We start from the raw sequence: 24,464 nt of genomic DNA on the forward strand, positions 1-24,464 counted from the left end.
TAAAAATTTGTAAATTATGATCACCTTTAGAGAGATTACAATGAACCAAATACAAGAGAAGTACAAACATCCAGATATTAAATACATGAGAGAAACTGCACTTTTGTTTTCTGGAAACAACTGGACTTAATGAATATACTGGCCTGGTATTTACAAATCTTTGTTTGAGCTAGAAAGCAAAATAGAAAAATCATATTTTGTTTTCCCTATAATCTGCAGCATTAAGTGTCCCATACGCATAACCTTCTGCTTTGCAATTCCATACACCAGCAGTGCATTTGTCTAAAATACCCACCACCTATGTATTCTTGCAGCTGGCCAGGAGTTTTAAAAGAAACTGCCATGATTTCTGTAGAAAATGATCACAGCAAAATGTAACAGAATGGTTAATGCAGCACCCTTTATGTCCACTGTCTCCTTTTGGACACTTAAGACCAGCAAGCAGCAGGCAGTATGGATACAGTGAAGTGGGTCTGAGCAATGTGGGCAATTTTATGGGCTATGTACTAGTTTTGGCTGAATATCTGAGCATCTAACGGTCCATTTTACAGGGCACACTTTACAGCTTTAACACTTTTAGGAATGTCTCCATAGAGATTATGAAAACTTACATAGCATTTGGTGTTTTTTTAGTGTGTTTTTAATCTTTCTTGTAAGATGAAACATTTATGGAAAACTTCACCAGCTTAAGTCATAGTGACATATTTATTTAGCTAAAACCTTGCAATCTGAAAAGTTTCATAACTGCAAGTTATTTTTTTCAAGCTTTGGCAATTTCATTTCTTAGCAATGTAGTTTAAGAACATTGTGCTCTCTGTTATCTGACAGCATTGTCACAGATTCCTAATCACACACACGGTCTGAACCTCCTAGGGGAGCGAGCACTCAGCAGGGACAGGATACCACATTGCTTAAGAATGGAAACATCCAGCACTGAATGAATGGATCCAACTAAAGGATATGCATTTCATTACATCTTAATTCATGCTTGTTGTAGTCACTCAGCGAGATGAGGAACACATCCGTTCAAAAAAGTCCTCACATTTCCCACTCCATCTGTCCTTATTTTTGAGCAGTGCTGTCTTCATGACTGGACACCATTTTTACTGTGCTTTGTTTGAAGATTGTCACCACATATTTGTAAAGATTTTTTGTAGATTCCTAATTGCTCTGGAAGTTAACCAGTGACCAGTAATAATAAAAAAATACTGATGGTGATTCTGATAGCAAACTTATTTGACTAATTTCTGAAATACTGGATCAGCCAATTCATGATGTTGTTTACAATATGGCAGTCCATCCCATGGTGATATTGATGCATTGGTGGTGTGGATGAAAGAATCTGCAGGTGTATCTCTAGATCCCTACCTCCAGAGCTTTAACGTAGGGCTAAAATTCATAGGCAGCTGCAATGGACTTGGCCAGGAGCCACTGCTTCATGTGCAGCATACACCAGCCAGTCGTTGCTCTTTATCTTGTGCCAATATTTTTATACTGGCACATGAGGAGATTTTTGAAGGTCTTTTTGAATGTGGCATTACAGAGCGCATAGCACGCAGGGTTGATGGTGCTGTTCACGTAGCAAAGCCAGTAGCCGATGGCCCACACCGTGTCAGGGACACAAGAGTGGCAGAATGTGCTGATGAGCACCATGACATTGTAGGGAGTCCATGTGATAATAAAGGCCAGAAGGATGGCAAAGATGGTCTTGGTGACCTTCTTCTCCCTTGCAGCCATCTGTCTCTTTCTTTTCACCTGGCTCCTGGCAATGCTGGCAAACTTCCGAGCCACTGTTCTTGGTCTTGTGACAGGGATCGAGTTGTTTTCAGCACTGTTCGGTGGAACAATCTCAATGGCTGTGACACACTCTTCCCCTGCCTGCTTGGTGACAATCTTTATCTTGGACCACTTGGAGGCGGGATTTATTTTGACAGGTAAAGGGGCAGGAGCAGGGATGGAACCAGCGCCCTCCGATGTGGCCACACTATTCGTCCGCTCCTTGGTGTCTTTGGGGGCAATGCTGGCTGTGCTGGAGTCATTTGAGCTCTCCTTCTCCTCAGGTTGTACACTGGAGTCTGCTTTGGTGGAGACAGACTCCTCCAGTTTGCCATTCTTCACAGCGTCTGTGCTAGACTCCCTGCTGGGCTTGGAGGAGTTATTGTTGTTTTGCTTGAGGATGTGGCTCTTGAGCAGGCTGCTGGATTTAAGAGCTTTCTCTTTCTTGGCCTCGGGCTTCTGCTTCTTAACACGGCTGCGGCTAGCCAGTGAGATGTGGATGTACAGCACGGTCATGATGATGACAGGCAGGTAAAAGGCAGCGATGGCTGTGCCAAAGGTGACAGCAGGGTTGGATAGAAACTGGATGTAGCACTCCCCCTGAGGTACTGTGCGCTCCCCTACAATAAACTGCCAGAAGAGGATGGCGGGTGCCCAGAGGATGAAGGACAGGATCCAGGCTGCCGCAATCATCAGCCCAGCCATCTTAGTGGTCCGTCTGGTTGGGTATGTCAGGGGCTTGGTTACGCAGAAGTACCGGTCAAAGCTGATGATCAATAGATTCATCACTGAGGCATTGCTTACCACATAATCCAGAGCCAGCCACAGATCACACACCACTGGCCCCAGTGGCCAGTAGCCCTTGATGATGTATACTGTATATAGGTTCATGGAGAAGACCCCAATGATGAGGTCTGCACATGCCAAACTGAACAGGAAGTAGTTGTTGACTGTTTGGAGGTGGCGGTTGACTTTGATGGAGAGCATCACCAGGATGTTGCCCACCACGGTGACGAAACTGAGAGAGCCTGTCACCAAAGCGATGAAGACCATCTCAATCGTCTTATCAGGACTTCTGGCTGCCTGTCCCAGCACACAGGAGTCATTGCTGCTGGAACTGTTGCAACTAACATTGGATGGAAAATTGTTGCCAGATACATTGTATATGGAGCCTGGAAGAGATCAAAAATGAAAGAGAGAGTTAATCTAATGTGACAAAGACAAGCCTGTAAATTCATTCAGTTGTCACATTAACTGGTTAAATCAATTTTTACACCAAACAGAACAATTTTCATTTCAGAATTTAATTATATGATATGAGGAACTATAATTAATGTGTCACTGTTAATCAGACAATGATTCATGCATTACCCTAATTATAATGAAGTTGTGCTAAGCTTTTTGTACTGCATGTTCACGAGAGTTCATGGTATCTTCTAGTGTGTGGTACAGTTAGTATAGGCATTTATACTGCATTTCCTTATGCATACACCATACACTCATGGTAAAACATTTTTGCACTAGTGTACCCATCTATGTGGTGAGTTTACATCCCATTTTCATGTAAATGACTGTAATTTTTCCAGAAATGAAAAACTGGAGTCACAGAACATTCTTAATTTCTCACATTTTAAGCATTTTGTAGAACTGATACTGAAATCTGGTTTCATTGACTGCCATAGATTAAGCAATAAACTAACTGTTTCATACTCACAGTAAAGGTATGAAGGAATAGAACAGGACAGCATTCAGGGAGAATTACCCAGAGCTGAGACCTTATTAAATGTCTGCTCCTCAAAATTATATTTTCCCACATTCATCTCTCACCAACAGTTCTCTAGTTGTGTGTTCATTCAATTTCTGAAGAGATTAAGACACCACAGACAATAAATGTGAATGTTATCCAGTGTGCAATTCACTGTCTTTTTAGACCAATCTATATTGACATCTTCTAGTGTTTTTGGCTAATTAACTAGGTGTGTCAGAATGGCTGTCACGGTGAAGTATCAGTGAATTATCTCAGAGAAATTTGAATACCTTTTAACTCCTTTGCACACTAATGGTAAAATAGTAGGTGCATGCTAGAAATACAACAACTATAAAGTGTCAAAATATTCATACTGATATTCATATTCATTTCTGCATGAAAGTGCCTCATAGAGAGCAAAAATTACGCATAAAAACACTGTTGGAATAAGTCATATTTCTACCTGTGTATTTGCATAGCCACATGAAATATTGAGGGGGTTCTTTTTCATGTGCGACTGCTAAGAGCATTTCTACAAGTTTCATCATTTCCCATACAGTACCAGAATTCTCTGCGGATAATCTCACAATGCAAGTATAAAGTAAACATGCTTTGTAATGCAAACATAGTGAACAGAAGGAGATGCTTCAGTGTGCTACTGTAAAATTCTGGAGCAAAGACAGCCATTTTAAGCTGCATTTTGAGCTGTTTCATAATAATAAACTGGAGTTTATTACCAGAACAAAAAAAAAGCACACCATTTCTAATGTGCCCAGAGAGTAATATGCAACATCTGAGACACAACTGACAATGTTTTAGCAATACTGTGGTAGTATTATCTGTTTTACTGTTGTTTCTTGTGAAACTACTGAGAAATCATTAAATGTTTATTGTAAAGATGTTTGCAACCTCCAATCAAAGGCCAGGTTTTTTATATATCATGTTATTACTTATTTGTGAGGATTCAACATACAAATGTAATTTTAACTCAAGAAGAAAGTTTTTATGTATTATGTTAGCAATTCTCTAATTGTAACTATGTAACATAGCATATGTAAGTGAAATGTCTCACTTCCATTTCCTTAATGACCTTGATCAGTTATGAGGGGAAATGTGGTATATGACGTCAATGTTTGATACACTGAATAATATTTTGACTACATTCTTCAATAATGTTTTAATTTCAAATATACAATGTGCAATGTATGCAATATTATAAGCTTAAGATGTCTTGAATTTGAAACACAAGCAATTGAAACTCTTCAATGATTTTGCAGAACACAGTTTTTGTATAGGTTTTTTTTAGTAACCCACATATACTTAGTGTTAATGGCTCTCATGGATTCTGGATCACTGTTATTATTTTGGAAGGCTGACCTCTACTGGTGGAAACATGGATTGTGAAAGGCACTGCAACTTTGCTGCCATTGAAATGGATCAAACCTGAGTATACAGTATGCAAGGATCTGGTATCAGCATTCTTATTGGACATGAGCCTGCAGCAATTTGCTGTCAGTCTTATATTACCAAAGAGACATACATGTGTACTCCAACTCAAGATGTACAATTTCTTTCTGTATTCTGTTGTTTGGCCCTCCCTCATGATACTTTTGGATGTTGTCAGCATAATTCAGATGCATTAAAATACAATTGTCTACCACAATCCTCTTAAGCATCAGCTCGGGCATCTCATCCTAGGCCTTTTGGTTGTTGTGCATTTTCATGGGAAGGGAGATTCTTGCTTTTTATTTAGAAATACATCTAAAGACATCTGTATATTCAAATCTATATTTCATTCCAGTGGCTAGGCAGAAAAAACAAGATTCTTTTTGATGCCCATCTGATATAAGAATGGGTTATTTTACTGTTCTTCGTCTTACTTCTCGTCAAAACACCCTTGAGTAGCTTCTCTTTTGGTTGTACAACATCTGAGTGTTCTGTGGACATGACATAGTCCCAGAATAATTTCTTTATATATGGAAGAGAGTTTATTCAAGTATCACTTCCTTGTCTAGATGAGAATGGATGTATAGTGTATGCATTTTGCACCTTTACAAACAAATCTTCCCATTTAACAGGAGTAACCATGATGAGAAAAATTTATATGGGAACTGTTTAGGGGCCAGTCCTGCTAAATCATATAGCAGCCGGAGTACATGTTGGAATAACAATGATGTTCCTGGCCCTTTGAACAAAACTTGTTCTTTGGATCAGACTTCAGCCCATCACACATCTATTACATACTGCAAATATCATTTCACAGTCAATGGTGTGAAGCTCAGGGTTTTGATCAAATTCCTCTCTCTGGTCAGTGATCAAAGTCTTTCAAAGCATAGCATGCAGTTGGCAAGCATTTTATACATTATATTTTTACAAGTAAGATTTTAATATCAAGGCTAAGGGTTCTGTGTATGAATAATATGAGCAATCAGAAATCCAATGGATCTAAACACAATGAAAGGACTGGCAGGGGGTTATTTGTTGGAATAAGGCTATAATTTTGCCTTTACACAGCTGCCACCATTTTGCAAAATCCTGCGAAAATTTGGCATTGCTCTGAATTTGGATGAAAGGTCCTAACTCATTGTCAAAACAGGTAGCATGTTCCAACTACTATTTATATAATTGAAGAGGTCCAGAAGGTTCAGCTATAAGCACCATTGATCAACAACTCAGGGACTGTATGCCTGATAGCATGCTAACAAAGTCTAATACCAAGCAATCCCAGGGGAGTGCAACAAAAATCAAACCTTCCCTCTTGTTTACTACAGAGGCGGGTCCAAGAAAGAGTGTAAATAATTGTAAGTTAGTTAGTTAAATGTATGGAGGAGTAATGAATAATGCATCCACAGGGCTTTTAGTCCTTGGAATTGCTACTGACTGAGAGTCCAAATGTTTTAACAGAGGTTCCGCATATAGGCGTATAGTTTATAAGACTGGGGTCAGGGGAAGAAATATGGAGGTATTTGAAATGAAAGTGTCCTTTGGGGAATACATGCTTTACTGATGATAAAGTATTCATATAATAATTTCAGTCATGTATAAAGTGATCATCAATGTATTATTCTGATGTAAACTGTGTATGTTATGTAAATCTAGGATTCTTCCTGATGTCTCAGGCTGTCTGCATAAAATATGATGTGATATGAGTGCAGTGGGACATAGCTGTGAAGCACTGAACAATGTTTTGTGCTGCATTACAAAAGCTGGTCTTAACCCTGAACTTCATCTCATCAATATTGCTGGGCTTATCTGACAGTTTGAAATCGAAGCAGAATGCGGCCAACCAGCTTGTGAGAGGAAAGTTTAGAATTCCACCCCCCCCCCCCCCCCCCCCATGCTTATGACATATTCATTTGAAATGCTGTGAAACAGTGCTGACATAAGACAAGGTTTTCAATCCCAAACTGTAACACTCTTACACCACTTGGTCAGCAGGGGGCAGTGAGGAACCCAAAATGGACCACTCCCCATTTAAAGGTACTGCCATCTTCACTCTCTGTATTCAACATACTGTATCTGGAATGGGTGATCAGAAAGTATCTCACAATGAATCAACAGTTATGAATATCTGTACAGTGTTGACAGCATCTGGCCTTCAGAGTTATAAGCCATATACTCTAAAGGGATAACTTGCAAAATTTTAAGATTTGTAAGTCTTATCAAATAAACATTCCTGATGAGCAAATTAATTAAATCATTAATTACTCACAATAGTCAAGTTATATCAGCTATATCTATTTCCTGTGTGCATGACTGATTCATTTTTGAGTTTTGGCAAACAATCCAGTAAAGAATTAAAACTCATACATGGCAGAATTATTGAGGTACCCAATTCGAAGAGACCAACAGAACCAAATATAGTAATTATACTGGAAATTGATTGGTCCTTTTGTAATATCATACATGCCTCTTGTCTTGCTTCTGCTCCTTGATTAGCTAAAATTGGGGATAAGTGATGAGGGATCCAAAAATGGGTTGTGGATGGGATTGTGGGTTTAGGTGAAATGCCAAAGCAATTAAAATCAGCAAGGGATCACCAATCTTGCAGACTCATCTGTTGAATCATTCATTCGTTCATTCATTCATTCAGTAATTCCAAAGTATTTTTGAAACAATTCCACACTTTATAAGACAGGTTGAACCAAATAGATGTTGAGTGAGACAAAGCCTTATGATGGCTGTAAGTTTGAGAGCCCTGTGTAGAACCAACATCGACAGAGACATTTCTTCTTGATACAATATCTACCTGAAAACAAAGAGTTATGATTATTATATGTTATTATATAATTATTAGACCAAATACAATATCATAGAGCCACTTAGAAGTAATCTAATAGTTTGCCATGGGTAAATGCCATATTGTAATCCAGCAACAAATGTACATGGAAAGTACACCTTCTCATGAGAAATCATTCATCAAAGCTTGTCTCTATACCCCTGATTAGATCTGAGAAGCTGATGAATATTCAGGCCCGCCCAGCTCTCCTCGTTTAAACACCAGCCCACCATGTGATGGACTAATGGTTGCCTGTGAGATATCATTAGTGGGGAGAGGGGAGGCAAGCCACACCAGATGGGAACACGGTTTAAATCCACAGACAATGATGCTCATCATATCCTGAGAGCGGAGCTAATCTTCAGCCATCTCGCAGGAGGAGGAAGCTGCCAGGAGACCCACACCCTCATTCGCGCAATCAAATACCAGCAGGCCTTTCCTGTTTTTACTGCTGTGAAATTACACCAGTCACAACCAACTGCTGGAAGTTATTATCTGTCGATCACCTCTTGAAAAGGCTGTGAATACTTGTGGATCAAAAGGTATCTATTAGTGCATGTCAAATAAAGAAGAAAATGACTTTAATTTGACATTGACTTTTGTTGTGACAGCTGTCTTATTTTGCATTTGAAATGTGTTTTTCTGTTATATGTGGTGATATCTGTTTAATATCTCTGATAATGAGAGTGAGAAAGGAGTAATAAAAAAATGAGAGCTAGCTATGTATGTGCTATTACATTTTGATTCTGGGGGAATACAGTTGCAAATACTTACATCTGCAACATTAAAACATACTCTTTCTTCATGACATTTTAACATGCAAGAATGTTGGTACTACACACAACGCTTATTGACCATGACTCCATTCCCAGAGTGATTGGATGGATTAACATTAAAAAAGGTAAGAGTGCATAACAGTAGCTCCCATTGATTCATTCAACACAGGATCATGCGGTTTTCTTCCTGCATTTGAGTTATGTCTGTGTCCATGCTCTTTAGGATTTCACTTTCCTATGTTGTGTGGAAACACCTTTCAAATAGCACCTTATTAATACTTGAAATTACAGGTATGTGAAGCACTCATTCAATCAATGATCAGCTAAGCAAATAATAAGTAAATGTCTAAAGTGAATGGAAAGTCAGAGCTGGGTTTAGCAAGACGACATGGGGGTTATGCACATATTTAGTGGAGGTGGAGTATCTGTATAGTACACTAGACCTGGACTTAGGGTTTGCTTGAATTACCCCAGAAATCCCCTTAGAGCAAAAAAGGTCACCATCCACTTGGTCATAGTAAAGCCTTTATTTATTTCTCACATGTAATGTCTGAGTTGACTTTGTGGACAATTATGGCAAGGTATAACATGCAGCCTACAAGTTCACGTTGATTGATTCATGGCAGGTGTGCTCTCAAACCTGTTTCAATTTTATTTAGATATGAACCATGCAATGAACTTGAATTTATTGGCAAATTCAGGTTTGTGTGTTAAATCCACTTGATACTAGATGCCAACCAGAATTCTACAAGTTTCACATTACCTTAGAGCTGAGTTAATTTTTCTTGTTATCTATCTGAGGTTCTTTGGAGAATAAGCAGGTATAATAAAATGCTGTATGTCACCCTGTATGCTCTACACTTCGCTTTTTCACTGCAAAACTACAGTAAAAATGCAACCCAAAAAAGTTGCATCATATCTGAGGAAGCCACACATCCTTTTGGAAATGAACACATAGGAAAAAGGCAGCTGAAGTGCAAGATAAACTTTCAATTCAGGAGATCCCAGTGCCATGTCCTTATTAGGCATTCACGTCAAACTGAACCTGAATGTAATTTCTTTGATGATGCAGACATTTTTGGTACACCAAAAACATAAATGCACCAAGTTCATTTCCATGTGGTCCAAGACCACCCATGTGGTGGTATTACAGAGGGACCACTCAATATAAAACTTATTTCCTAGCAAGAAAAATGAATTTTAAAGCATAAAGTGGGTTCAGTGTTTTTCAAAGGTTTTCTGTTGCTGCATAGCGAGCTAGCTAACTAAGAAGCTAGCTAATTGGCTGAAAATATAATTAACTAACTACAAAGGTGGCTTCTAAAATAAAACACCATATAATGACAACTCTTTTACTGAACTCTCCACAGTGATAAATTGTGAAAATATTACTGTTATTTCATCATTATCTGATTCACAGGAATCTTGCTATTTGGTTTTCACTCTACCCTATGTTAAACTGTAAAGTGAATGGAAAACTCAACTGAACATGATATTTCTACACGTAACCAATAGAGAGCAAAACTTCAGGGGAAAAGTATCTGGTACACTTTAATGGTTGGTCAGCAAAATCTGTGGGTATACAGGAAAAAGAAATCTAATGCTTGAGCCAAGTGGAATGGCAATTTTTGTAATAAGGGAAGATTTATAGTGGGAATTCCTGCCCCTATGAGAAAACAGAAAGCCTTGCTGTGTAAGAGGACATGGTTTTTCTATATATACAGTAATAAATATCCCTTTTCCAGATGTTTCAACCATACAGTAGTACCTCGAGTAACATGTGCAGCTTATTTAATCATTTAAAAATGGTAAGGAGCTTAGCTTGCTAGTCAATTAGTTGGCTAGTTTTCATGCCATTATCTCTGCTATAGAGACAGAGCGCATTTAGGCCACGCCCATTCCGTGGGGGAAAACATCGCTGTAGTTTCCATTGATTTGAATTGCACAGTTCTCTTTATTGTCTTTAAACTAAAATCACAGCCATGCCAAAAAACTGTTGCGTGGTGGGTTGCACGGCAAATAACTAACCCTGATTTAAGCTTTTACAGGATTCCAAGACGCAAAACGGAGCCAAAAAGACGTCATAGTTGGCTTAAAGCTGTTAACAGACAGGAGGGCTCCCTAGCCACGAGGACCTTATGGGATCCTGATACTATTCACATCTATGTGTGCAGCAGAGATTTTGTGTCATCTAGATCAAAAAGCTAATTAATTCTCTATCTGAGAATTTGTTGTTGAAAATTTGTATGATTGATTCCAATTCCCAAGATATATTAGTTCAGCTAGTTAGCGGGCTAGCTACGGTAGCTTGCTGTAGGTTAGCTAGCTAGCTAGCTACCAAAGTATTCAATTTATGGTCGATCTTCATGATTGCAGGGACTAAATGGCTTATCCTTACCCGTTAGTCATTTTTAATAAAGCCTTCTGGAAAGTGCATGTGGAGAATAACATTGTAATCAGGGTTTGACATTAACACTTAGCTACCCACCACTGTGGCTAGTTGATTTCCAAAGTTAACATTAGTCGCCAGCCATCATTTTCACCAGCCAAAGTCTTTATGCCTCAAGTGTAACTGCAATTTATATTTTGTTTAGGCTTCAGCATTTGATCTTACATGAAAATATGGCAAGTTCATACAACATTGATTCAGATTGATACAGAAAGACGGTAATGGTAGTGATAATGTAGCCTAATAGTAGGCTATAGACTTGAGCATTTTGATCACAACATTAGCTAATGTTAGCTATGATGACAATATTGACTAGCTTAGCCTACCTGGTGATTCGATCAAGTCAAAATAAGTGACGGCTGACCACTCTGTGGGGTCATTTTTCCAGACTGATCTTAGGATAGAAAAGGGACACTGAGGGAGTCAATTCAGACTTAGTTTCTCTATATATCTGGCCCTTTCTTTGGGCAGAAGGGTACTGAAATAGGCTGGTGTTGACATTTTATGTTAAAGCTGTTTCAAGACACGGTGTCCCGCAATTTCCCATTTACTCCCTTTCAACTTCACGGAATGTTTTCCCCCACAAGGAACGTGGTTTTCCCTCCGACGACGCATTGCGCTCTGTCTCTATTCCTCAAAAGATAGAAAGTGATTTGCAATTGGCTACAAATGTGACAATTGGCTGAATATGATGTGGCACCAATGGTGAGACTGGTGGACCAGACCATTTTTGATGATGAAGCATTAACATTAAGGTGGAAAAGAAAAAGAAGGAAAGAAGAAAATGGTTCAGGTTTAAGCATTTATTGAGTGGATGTATGAGATGTATGTGTCCAAATTCTGTATGTTTCAATGTAAGAAACCCTCAAACGGGCCTAACTCTCAATGCTGTATAGGTATGGGGCATGTCCCCAACTTGTAACTTTGCATATACACCATAGCACATACCATGTTGAATTTGCTTTACTTTTCCATATTTTGGAGACTCTTTATATGTATTTATTGTAATATTTAATCCATATTCAACACACAAGTGTGGCAATGGAATTATGGAGCTGGGCCAATAGACTGTAGTTTCAAACCCCAGGTAATGTAATGCTGCTGTACCCTTGAGCAAAGCACCTAAGCCTCAAGCTGTATAAATGAAGTAGTCTTGTCTAAGGTTCTTATTTCCCACATGCAAGACTTAACATTTATCTAGATGACATTCAATTTAGATAAATCTAAAGTCTTGCATGTGGGAAATAAGAACCTTAGACAAGACTACTCCATGGGTGGAAAAAAACTAGAATGTGCTCAATTTGAAAAAGACTTGGGAGTAATAGTTGACCCAAGCTTAACAGGATCTAGGCAGTGTGCTGTAGCAGTAAAAAAGGCCAACAGGATGCTGGGATATATAGCCAAAAGTATTGAGTATAAATCTAAAGAGGTTATATTGAAACTATACAATGCCTTAGTCAGACCACATCTGGAATACTGTGTGCAGTTCTGGGCACTGCACTATAAAAAAGATATTGAAGCTCTAGAAAAGGTTCAAAGAAGGGCAACTAAATTAGTTTCTGGCATGAAATATAAAAGCTATGAGGAAAGACTCAAGTTACTTAACCTATTTAGACTAAGCGAGAGGAGGCTTAGGGGTGATTTAATTGAGGTATTTAAATTTATAAAAGGAATCAATAAGGTTAACTATAATAGATTCTTTAGGGTGAGTTCAGTCTTTAAAACAAGAGGACATAAATGGAAACTAGTTAAGAGTAAGTTCTGCACTGATATAAGGAAATATTATTTTACACAAAGAGTTATCAATACATGGAATAGGTTGCTAGGTCATGTAGCTGAGGCAGAGACCCTTGCTGTGTTCAAGTCTGGACTTGATGCAGTTTTGGATACTCTTTAATTAAGAAATGGCGAGCTTAGTTGGGCCGAATGGCCTGTTCTCGTCATCATATGTTCTTATGTTCTTAAATAGAATAAATGTATGCAATGTACATTGCTCTGGATAACAGCATCTATTACATAGAAACGTGTAAGGTAAACGTTAACAGCATCAAGCTCTAGGGGGCAGCACTTCTGCTGTCTGAAAAAGTGTGGCTCACTACCAATACTGCTGTTACGCTTCATTGGATTCCCTGCTGCCTTTCAGTATATAAGAACATTTGGGACACGGTCTTTTCTCCAGCTCACAGGCGATTCGTTATTCCCTCCCGTCCCTGGGTTCTGAGGCCCCATCTGTGGGCCCAGCGCGATTGTGTCACACAGTCCAGCCCCATCCCAAATTGCCAGCATGTAAACTAGCTGATTGCTGTGCACTCAGCTGTTTGATAAATTGTCGCTTCCAAGCACTTGTTTAAATATCATTCCTGGAAGAGGGTTCACCCTCCTCGTTAAAGCCCCCCCATGCTGCAGAGGCAGATTTTTCTCCTTCCATTTGCAATGATGCTGTCTCCATCAATCCTCATCTCTTATTAATAGCCCCATGGCCTCACATATAATACTTTAGAAAAGGGGTCTATGATGAGGTATTATAAAATATCTGTAAACATGCTATTAATAAAGAAGTGAAATAATAAGACCATGGCTATGTATAACAAACATCATTTTCACTTCAGATTCAGTCTGAATTATGCATCAGATAGTGCTGTAATTTAACAAGTGCAAATGTGTTAATATAAATAATTTGATATTACTGCTAAAATATTATAATTAATGTTATTATTATTACAATTTAATCGTTTGTTTCAAACTAAAAGTCAGCATTTTAAAGCACTTTCTGCATACCTCCATCAAAAGGTCTTCTAACTGACACCAGTCCATTGCAAAGCATAAGCAGGAGTCACTACAGAGCATTACACAGTAGCTGTGCACAGTACAACACAAGAGCTGAGTCCATGACAATTCCAAAAGGACACTCTGTTCTGACAGACATGCATTGTCGTGCAACAGTATGATGACTTGTTACTTGCCAACACTGAGCAGCAGGACACAACAAGCAGCAGATGCTTCCGATGACTAAACACATTAATTAATCAGAAAATGGACACCTGCACAAGATAGCGAAAGAGCCACAGGTGGTCACATACAGAATTCTTACAGAGTAACAAATTTGTTGAGGTGAGCAATCTGAACATATGGTTATGATAACTTTAAAAATACAGGATAAAACTCAAAGAATACACCTTGATGAATGCAACCATTGGTCAAATAAGAATAATCCCTGTGTCTGATGTAATTATTATTCAAATTCAGAGCAACACAAAAACCTAAAACCCATGCATGCATTGCTTGAAATTCCAATTAATGTATATGTTTTCAGGCTTTGGCTATTTTTGTCATTCTTCTTTTTATAGTAACCCTTTGTTAACTACAGATAGCACATGCAAATTCAGACAAATAAATGAATATGTAAGTATATAACTAACATTCAAGTACTGAGAACACATCCTCAGAGTAAACTCTTCATGACAGATTTGATCTGTGCTCCTATTGGTGGACTCCCTGCCGCTGTTCATGTTCTGCCTTTAATAACTCCTGCACTGTTCTGTATGTCATTCTCAGTGCACCCTTTGACAAGGGAGTCCCTGGTACAGTGGTGCTACACTGTGGTAAAGTAACAAGCATCACACAGTCATCATCCTCTAACATTCTGCAAAAAATCTTAACATCAGATGTTTTACATTCACAATGAATAGAATGAATACTGCAGGCTAAAGGGGAGTATCAGACAAAATAAAAAATATCACATCTGAAGTGTTGCTTTCTCCTTTGCATACATTTTATAACAATTCAACTAAGGAGGCAGTTCCTTGTGGGCTTCAGCTTAATTTTTTATCTTGCTGAGTTTTATTTTACTGTCAGCTCATAATAATAGAACCATATTCAGCTGTTGAGAAGATGAATTTTTAACATGGTTTAAATTAAATCATAAAATAATTCTGAAAGCACATGAGGTACAATGCTGTGTAACAATAATCCACACAGTCAAAGATTTTTTTGCAGTTAAACAGTGATACATTCTGTGCCTTGCTTGTACCCCTTGTCCCCCTGTAAGAAATGTCTTTGTCAGGTACCTAATTAAACCACTTAATCCCTGTGATGAATAAAAGTGCCATGATTGGTCCCTTGTTATTTCATTAGGGGGTGAAATGATTACATTAATTAAAAAATGTTCACAACAGCAGCCAAGCCATTTAATTCAGCAAAGGTTTAAAGAGAGTGACTGAGAGAGCAGGCTTATCTTTCTCAAGACATCAGATAAGTTGGACACATCAAATCCACAATTTTCCCTCTAATCCTTTATACGCACAGATGTCAAGTGAAGTGGGGTTTTTTTTTCAGCTCTTTCCCAAATTCCCAGGCTGAGTCTCTCTCATGCTGCTCTTGGATTCTGCTCCCTTGGCTTTATACTCAGATCATGAAAAAGGCAATATGCTCAGCTGACATCTTGTTAAATACTGCAGCCCACAGACGTCAGACAGATTTCAATGTGGAAGCTGTCTTGCTGTTCCTTTGAAAAATGGCATAGGTTTAGCGTAATGCACAGACAAGCAGTCAAAGCTAAAGAGGGAGGAGTGCAGTGTGTTGGGGCCCATGGCAGAATGGATATATATATAGAAACATCCTGACATCACGCAGGTATGACTCCTGAGATGGAAGACGTAATGCAATAGGAAATATCAGCCCTGACATATTCCATTAGGCCGTCTGTTATCAAGAGTGAGGGCTTAGCACCATTCCGTATGACTGGTGCTCCTGCGGCTGCTCTAAGTCACTGTGAGGAACATGAACAAATGTCTACTAATGTCACTCTGATAGAAGGCTTCTTGATACTGACACAGTAATGCACTTAATATGGTTTTGCAATTTTGTTTAGATCTACTCTTATATCACATGCATTAGCATGATTCCTCCTTATGTTACCTCATATATGATTATTAATTAGCAATGAAAATGAATTTTGTGTACTGCTCTTGCACATGTGTGGATGAGAATGGTATTCCTCTGCCTTTAGTCAGAGAACACCTGCAATGGACATCTGTTTGACCACATTGGGTAACAGTCAGAGTAATGAAACACTACAGGAGTGGCATTTTCCATGACATTTCAGATAAATTTAGCGTAGTGTAGCGAAGTGTATATATCAGATACTTTTCATGGCCATAATATAAATTAAAGTTAACAATGAAACCACACTGGTCCTATGCACTATTTTTGGAAAGTTTCTCTCCCTACATTTGTCACCACCTAGCTTTGTGACTTTGTCAGCAGCCTTAGTTCCAGTGACAGTCTTGAGCTGTATAGATCAAACCTGTTGGGTTAGAGAGATTAACTACCCTGCATAGATAGATCTACTATGAACTGAAGAGAGCTGAAACATTTTCTCTCATTGTCTTTCCTGAAACACAACAGAAACAATCTCAAGACATATCGTGTTCATTTTCACAATAACACAGTATCGTGAAAACTACAGTCAGCATTATGGTTGCATTTTGTTGTTAAGGTGCAGTGAAGTAATGGCAGGAGAACAGGAAACAAACACACACAGACACACACACAGACACACAGACACACACACACACACACACACACACACACACACACACACACACACACACACACACACAAACATCTGTATGTGGTACTGATGACACCCAGTTTTCCTGTAACTGGGTTACAGTGTAGACAGAGTGGGAAGTGAACATGGCACAAACAGAGACGTGATCCACTGACACAATTTCAGGGTGAAACATATTTGTGCACTACTCCTCTGTTCTGACTGTCAAAAACCAGACTCATCAGGAAGCTCCAGCCAAAGCAAGTACAGAGCCAGACTTATCCACCAATCTGATGGGCACACAGCTAACACAGCATGTTCTCACTTTGTTCCCCAAAAACATTTACAACAAGACATTTCAGCTAGAAACTTTTCCACAGTACATTCTCCCCCAGCGACAAACTCTGCTCTTGGATACCTTTACATTAAAGTGTGACATTCAAGACAAAAGGCTTTTTTCTACCATTTCTGTATCACAGCTGGACATGAGAAAGAGTGTGATGGTCACCCAGATAGCATGTAACATATTTGCTTTTTGTGATCGTAACTATTAAAGAAACATTTTTAACATGTTGTTTTTCAGCATATTAACATTACCACACCACTTTCCTTCCTTGCTTCTAGGAATTGTCACATATCTTTAACTGCATTTAAAGATCAAAAAGCATCTTTAAATATATCTGCATTGTTTATGTTTGCAGATAATTTCATATCAATTCTAAATAGAAATGGTGAGGGGGAGGAAACAGGGCACACTAATCACCATGGCAGTGATGTACAGTCTGTACTGCCTCTAAGCTGTGGCAATCCTCCATTGATTTAAAGTACATAGATTTGAAGCATGTTGAAATCTAAAAAAGTGATGAATTGTTTGTAGAAGTCCACATTCATTTAGTGGGTGCCCAAAGACTCTTTGGCATGCACATTCTACATCTCTCATAATCGGATACTCAGATCTGATCGCTTCTCAAGCTGCATCTCTGACACATGAGCTGATGGAGAGGGATTTTTCATATCTGTAACACAGCTGTCAAGGAGGACTACAGATTGCCATTCCTTCATCCAATTAGCTCGGGACACTGCTGAAGAGACACTCCCTCCATATCTATTGTTCTATTAAACAGTTGCTACCAACTAACTGATTCCAGGGGGACAATCTCTCTTGAATGCATTTTTTTGGCTAACAAGCCAGCAGGGACACATTATACTAAAGCTTTCAACACACTGTGGTGAGACTGGGGATGGCTGGGGATGAGGCTAGGGGCTCAAATTAATGCCCTCAAATACTGAGCCACATTAGATTGAGTCATTAATGCGGACAGTCAAAGAGAGCTGTCCTGGCTGTAATTATTTACAGTAATTAGATCAGGGTAACTAATTTTGCCCGCTTTCGATAGCTGTGGTAGCAGACACAAATCCCAGAGGTGGAAATGTTCATTTCTGAGGATTGCTGCTACTCAGTGGGGAGAGCTTTGCATTTCAATGAGGTTTGAAGTCTGGTGCTTAAAGCAGTAGTTACAAAATGAAACATTATAAAGATGCCTCTGTTACCCTGTGGTGAAAATTCACAACTGGCAAACATGAAGAATTTGTGACCGGTGCAATCGTGGACTGAGTCCTTAGAGTGACAAAAATGAATTAATGAAGGGAGGGGCTCCTTAGACCAAAACCTTAAGTATGTGAATCCATGTTAGAGCTATTAAGGAAAGTATGGTTGACTAGGTCTTTTTGGATTCCTCAAGTCAAAAAAAAAAATGTACCCAAACGTTCATGTTAACTCATTACACTACACCTGCACTGTAGGGTATTGCTTGGTTAATCATGCTCATCAGAACATCACAAGGAGGCTACGATTTCTCTGTTATACGTGCCTCAAAATGAATTACATAAAAGTAATTGGCATTTCAGTAATGAAACAGAAGCAATCGGATTTAAAAATGCACAGCCGGAAATCAGCAGTAATAAACTGGAGGTTTGGGGTTTGACCAGGCTGGAGCACGGTACATTACGGATTTACAATGATATTCCGTTATTTTCATGTTCCGAAAATGACACGGCCGAATTAGCATACGTATTAAGACAGCAAATAAAATCAACACTGAAATGATGTCTAAAACGGATCCCTGAAACTACATGCTCCATGATAAACACTTGTGGAACAAGTGGACAGTATACGTGTACATATTCCACTCCCTGCTCAAAAGCGTTTCTGATCGCTTAACTACTTTGACTAGTGGCGAAATGCTTTTTAGTTAGGCCCAGTGTTTTGTGTTTTGAGATATAGGAATATCACACATTCTGGTGGCGTTGTAAAACAAACTTTCACAGTTATAGTATCGCGTGAGACATAGGGCGTCTTGGGACGGCTCGCAGATACATAGTTGTTACCCGGATTTTGAAAATCTTAAATAGGGCTCGTTTGAGTGAACCGCGTTTGAGAATGAGATGCAATGCATTCCCTATGCCATTAATTAAAATGGTTGCAAACTGGAGCTTTAGGATGATTTTTTTGTGGCTGAATATGGTTAAAATTAATCATTAATAGAAGATGTAATTTTACAAAAAGTGTTGGGAAACGTAAAGCGTAGCGCCAGGCGGTTCACCGGCAAGCTCCACCAATAGGAGGGACATGAATAATTAAAGAATAGCTTCGTTTTTCTGAAAGAAATAGTTGAGTGCCATTTTAGAGAACGTGACATACCAAAGAGTTTGAGAAACTTACACGAGAAACTGCTGCCATTCAACAAACAACCCTTAGTCACATTTATTGAGGAATCAGCATTCAGCACAGGACCAGTTTGAATCAATTTACTGATTTTCTCGTTAATACTAGAGAATAATCACTATTTTCCTTTATTGCTTGGTCGAAGCAATTATTAATAACTGGGGGAGCAGACGAAGAGGCTGACCTCATACTTTGATTTATTCGACTTCACATCACAGGGACAAACATGTGGGACATAGCTTCACCTTTGTTATTGAATTGACTGAAATGAACACAGCATTTAGCCTTGTATAGAAGAAGATTGAGAGAATGTCATTTCTGGTCAGTGCATTTGTTAATCCTCATTGGAAACGTTAAGTCAGTTAGCTCCTTATCTGTGTCTCATCTATGCGCTATCCAAGGTGGCAGTTTGCATTTCTGTGAATATGAAATTGAAATGAATTTGAACGCATGAGGGTAATTCTTAAAACCATATTTTTTCCTCGTCTAGAGTACTATACAATAGTTTTGAAATTGTATTATGTAATTCATTCACTCATTCATATTTCATATGAACAGCGTGGATCTAATGTGACACTACTATCTGAAGACAGAAAAGTATTTTCACTTCTTTGTAAGATTGTTAGAGCACCACATATCGGGCGTAAGACACATTTTACAGTCAATTAAAGAACAGCTACTAAGTACTGTATTGCGAATCCATTAACACTGTGGTTTAAGAGCCACAATAATTAAACCATTTAATAACACTAACGCTAATAACACATGGCATTAACAGGTATTTCTACTGCACTTAAAAACATCGCGATGTCTATAATGTTCACCCCGCTTTAACATATTTTGTGTTGTATCTACAGTTAAAAAATGACGTGTTCAGTTTAGAAGCATGTTTGAAATAGTGTAACATACATAGTATGTATACATGCATTCACGTGTCAAAATAATCTGAAAAATTTTCCACGGCTTTAAATTAGAAAAAAAAAGTTGCTTGAGATGCAGTTTTACTTTGATGTTTTTTCTTTATAGAAGGGCAGAGTGTGCGGACTGCTTTCTAATAAGTGATGCTCGCAACATGTTGTCTTACACACGCGCAGCATTATCATCAGCAAATGCAGCTACTACGTAATTCTGTACTTCAACCACAAGTACTACATCAATCTGGATTAAATGTAAATCATTTTAAATTTGTAAGTTAGACACAAACTCTTAAGCGGCTAGACTCGACATCGGGAAGCGATGTGTTTCTGTTTGGTGGCGTTATATCCGTTATAACCGGTTAAATCCAATGGTTCTGAATCTGATATATCAAGTTACTGATTGATGTATAAAGATAAAGTATTACCTGTTAATACCTTTTCTTGTTTACAGAAGTGCATTGTAAAGTATACCTTCATTAGATAGAAATATCATGTTCAGTCGGTTGCATGATTTGTGTTTATGAACAATCATACTAAATAAGGATAATATCAAAAGTTACTTACCATTGAAGTTCCAGGGAACAAGCCCGTCAGCTCCTGTAGTGTTAGTGCCACTCATATTTCATGGTTTTCCAGCTGTTTAACCAAGCGAAAATCCTTTTCAAAATACTACTCTAACACGTTTACCTTCGTGTCAAATGTACTGTCTTCATTTTGCGGGATGTTTTTCTCATTCTTACTTTTTATAGAACATTTTCACTTAAGCCCGCCCTCTGTCACAATCTGACATGTCTAGTGAAAGAGAAGACCATTTCAAGTGACTGGTGACCAAAACGTTAGGAGTGGTAGCGCCAACTTAATTTAAGAAGGAGGCACTTTGGACTTTGCCAGATGTGTCCCTCATCTGCAAGGATCTGGTTAAAAAACAGTGTACAAGCGCCGAGGCACCGGAGTACAAGTGATGTCATATAAATCCAACCAATCACCTGGGAGCCGTTCCTGTTCCCTCTCACTCCGAATCTACGGAAATCCTGCTGTGTATCGGCGATAATAGTCCAAGCAGGGTTCAGTGTAGTTGTGTTTCTGATTTGATTGTCAGTGCGTAGATATCGCCTGTCAATCATTCGAATTCATATCGCAGGACACAGCCTCATCATTGCGATGCAACTTTGAGATAGGAGGTATGTACGACTCGCAGCTCCCCGAGTTTGAGGTTTAGGTTAGGGGAGAAAGAGGGGGAAGGTGTTGTGTAAACAAAATAGCGTGGAAGAGGCCTTGGAACGCACACACAGTCAGAAATTCAACATATTCAAGATGCATTACTTTTACGCTTTACATTGTCATTGTATTGGATAATGTAACGTTCCACTTGAATCCAGGCTTCTTCGAGTAGATCGATTATAAATAAAACGCACGTAAAGCTGTCTGCTTTCTCCTCCTATTGTCAGTTCATTGCTGCTCACCATTGTATAGTAAGCCGAACGAATTAGGAGAGAAGGAATAGGGGAGATCATTATTTATATAGAGAATAAACCTGAAAGGAACTTATTATGTCACACATGCCATTCACGCATACTTTGTCATTAGGGAATTTCCCACGAAGCTGTAACTAGCTAGAAAAGACAGTGTTCAGCACCATCGCCGCTGAACAGCTCCTTCATACGGCTGGGCTGCAGTTGCTTTTCATCAGTGCCAGTCGTCACGCAGACAGTTTTCGGTCATGAAGTTACTTGACACCAAAATCGTTACCATCAACAATACTAATAAATTAATCAATTTAAAATAAGAAATATTTCACTGTAACATTAAGTAGCCTTGACAAAAGGTGTAAAACAATTGTGCACGCTACGCTCAATTGTTTACATATTTGTAGGAGAAAATCAGCAACTTCGTACTTAGCCTTAGACACACTATAAAGTAGCCTGTTATCCAAGCGAAGATCTATAACTGATCAGTATTTAGGCACCTCCAAAATTTTCATGCTACAACGTAGCCTACTGTTTACGGAATAAGAAAGTGGAGTGCAGTCTTGAATTTGCTACGGCACCGAATGAAGGTGCGCCCCGGCTTTTGAAAAGGGGATCAGAAACCAACAGTAGAGACTCTCGCATCTCGCCAAGCTGTTTGATTTATTTAAAATATCCAAATATGCTATACTGTGGCATTTGTTCTATTACCAGGGTTTAAATATCACCTTGTTAAAACGTAAGTTCGGTCTACACAAAAAATATATTTCTGATACAACGGTTAAAAACACTGATACTTTAACACAGGGCACCATGTAAAGATCCAGGTGTTTTGAAGTAAGTCTGCATGCACTGCTGCTAGATAGCTTTAATGTATTGTATAACTTTCTAATTTCTGACATTCAATAAAGACCTGAATTATCATGAGTCTGAAATGATTCCTCACATTATTGTTTTCAATGTTTGACATCTCCTGCTCATAGACATTTTATATTTGTAATTATTGGTCTATGTGAATGTTGTGAATGTAATAAGGAAGGTTTCTTTTAGCATGATTTAAAATGATGACACTGCCAAAAAAGGGGTTCAAAGGATTAAAACAAGGACAGAAAACACTAGCATTGACTAATTCCAACATTTCTCAGAATCTCATTGTTCAGGCAATATATTGTGGTCTTTCTTCCAACTCAACAGACTAATCCACATTCACTTTGGCAGTGCCTCACCAACTGTCTCATAGCAACCATAAATGAGATAGATGTCAGGTAAAAAAAAAGAGTGTGGGTAAAAATTGTTTTAATGGGAGTGCTGAACAGAAACCAGTTTCTCTGCTGAGAGCCTCTTACAACAACAAATGAAATAGAGTTCCATAAGTCAACACACAAACAGAGCATTCTGTATCTAATTTTTGTTTTACTTATAAGCATTTCTACAGCGTTAAGGGGAGAGCATTGGCCTACCATACTGTATGCAAGCTACTGCATCAGACTTGGAAAAAAAGGAGAATTTTGTATTATAATTTATTTCACCAGAATACACTATAATAAACTATGTCTAGATGTTGTGTTTCTCCATTCAGATCAAGAAATATCCTCAACTCAACCACTAAAATACAATGCCCATCAGGGTGATACATGGCAGTCATTATGCGCAACATTGGCCACACATCAATTGACGAAAATTACAACTCTGTAACTGGGGATGCTCATGTGCCTAGAGGCAGATAACTGTTTAATTAGCCAGGACACCGGGGTTAACACCCCTGCTCTTAGCAATAAATGCCCTGAGAACCTAAATGGCTGCAGGGATTCTGTGTCACAGTTTAATGTCTGATTCAAATGAACATGCGTCCTGCAGCACACTGTCTCCACAATTAAACCCATTTCTTTTCCTTGGTCAAGAGGAAAGACTGCCCCTTCTGGCCCATCAAAAGAAATGTCCGGCAGCAACCTGCTCATCCTTCCTTCCTATTCTCACACAATTAAGACTAAACCATCATTGCATGAAACCCCCTACAGAAGGCAGAAAGATATAAAAAGTACAATAGCATTTAATAGTTAGACTCACATATTTGAAGAAGCCATTGCCCAACAACTATGGTTAATCAACAGCACATTGTTTAATTTATTTCTCAAAAAGTCCTATACAGCATACTGTAAAAACAGTTCCTTTCAACGTTTTTGGAAGACCTTGTTTCAGTTTCAGATATAAATGCATTTCTTTGGAGGAAGAAATGTCAAGGTCTCTGAAATTGGTTCAATACTTTTTAAGAAAACATGCCTGCCAACAGAAATTTAAATTTTTTAAAAAACATTTCAGTGGGGATTTAATTTGAACTTTGACTTTAATTCTGTGTCTTGAAATATGTGTATGCCAAAATAAAAAATTTGAAAGTGGATATTTTAAACAGCAGAATATACAGCAATACATTGTGAACTCCCACAGTAACAGCACAATAATGGCAAATGTGGGCTTGGATTATGTGCTATAATAAACCAGTGAGGTACCTAAAACTATATGCAGGACAATGCCCAGTCCTTCTGCATAGGGCAGAGACCATAAAATACCTGGAGGCTCAGTCAGTGAGATGCATTAGTCATTAAGGAGTCACCAGTCAACTGGTGTGTGTGACTGGACACTGGCTAATCAGGATGTATGCCACATGCATCCCGATTAGCCAGTGTCCAGTCACACCTTCCTCAACCCACTGTTCATCTGGGCTACTTTCTTTTGCCTAGCCCCCACCTCTTTTGAGTTGTGTTTCAGGACTACATTCTG

At 38.7% G+C, this 24,464-nt stretch overlaps 1 protein-coding gene across 1 annotated transcript; it reads right to left on the minus strand.

The window, feature by feature from the left end:
- Window positions 1–1,117: 1,117 nt before the first annotated feature.
- chrm4a (cholinergic receptor, muscarinic 4a) lies at window positions 1,118–21,123 on the minus strand. Its single transcript, XM_036535160.1, has 2 exons — window positions 20,785–21,123; window positions 1,118–2,948 (listed from the first exon to the last, which is right to left on the minus strand). The coding sequence occupies exons 1-2, from the start codon at window positions 20,837–20,839 to the stop codon at window positions 1,471–1,473; spliced, it is 1,533 nt and encodes a 510-aa protein (XP_036391053.1). The 5' UTR covers window positions 20,840–21,123; the 3' UTR covers window positions 1,118–1,470.
- Between the last annotated feature and the right edge of the window lie 3,341 nt (window positions 21,124–24,464).

The sequence above is a fragment of the Megalops cyprinoides genome, chromosome 8 (genome assembly GCF_013368585.1).
Source record: "Megalops cyprinoides isolate fMegCyp1 chromosome 8, fMegCyp1.pri, whole genome shotgun sequence".
NCBI lineage: Eukaryota > Metazoa > Chordata > Actinopteri > Elopiformes > Megalopidae > Megalops > Megalops cyprinoides.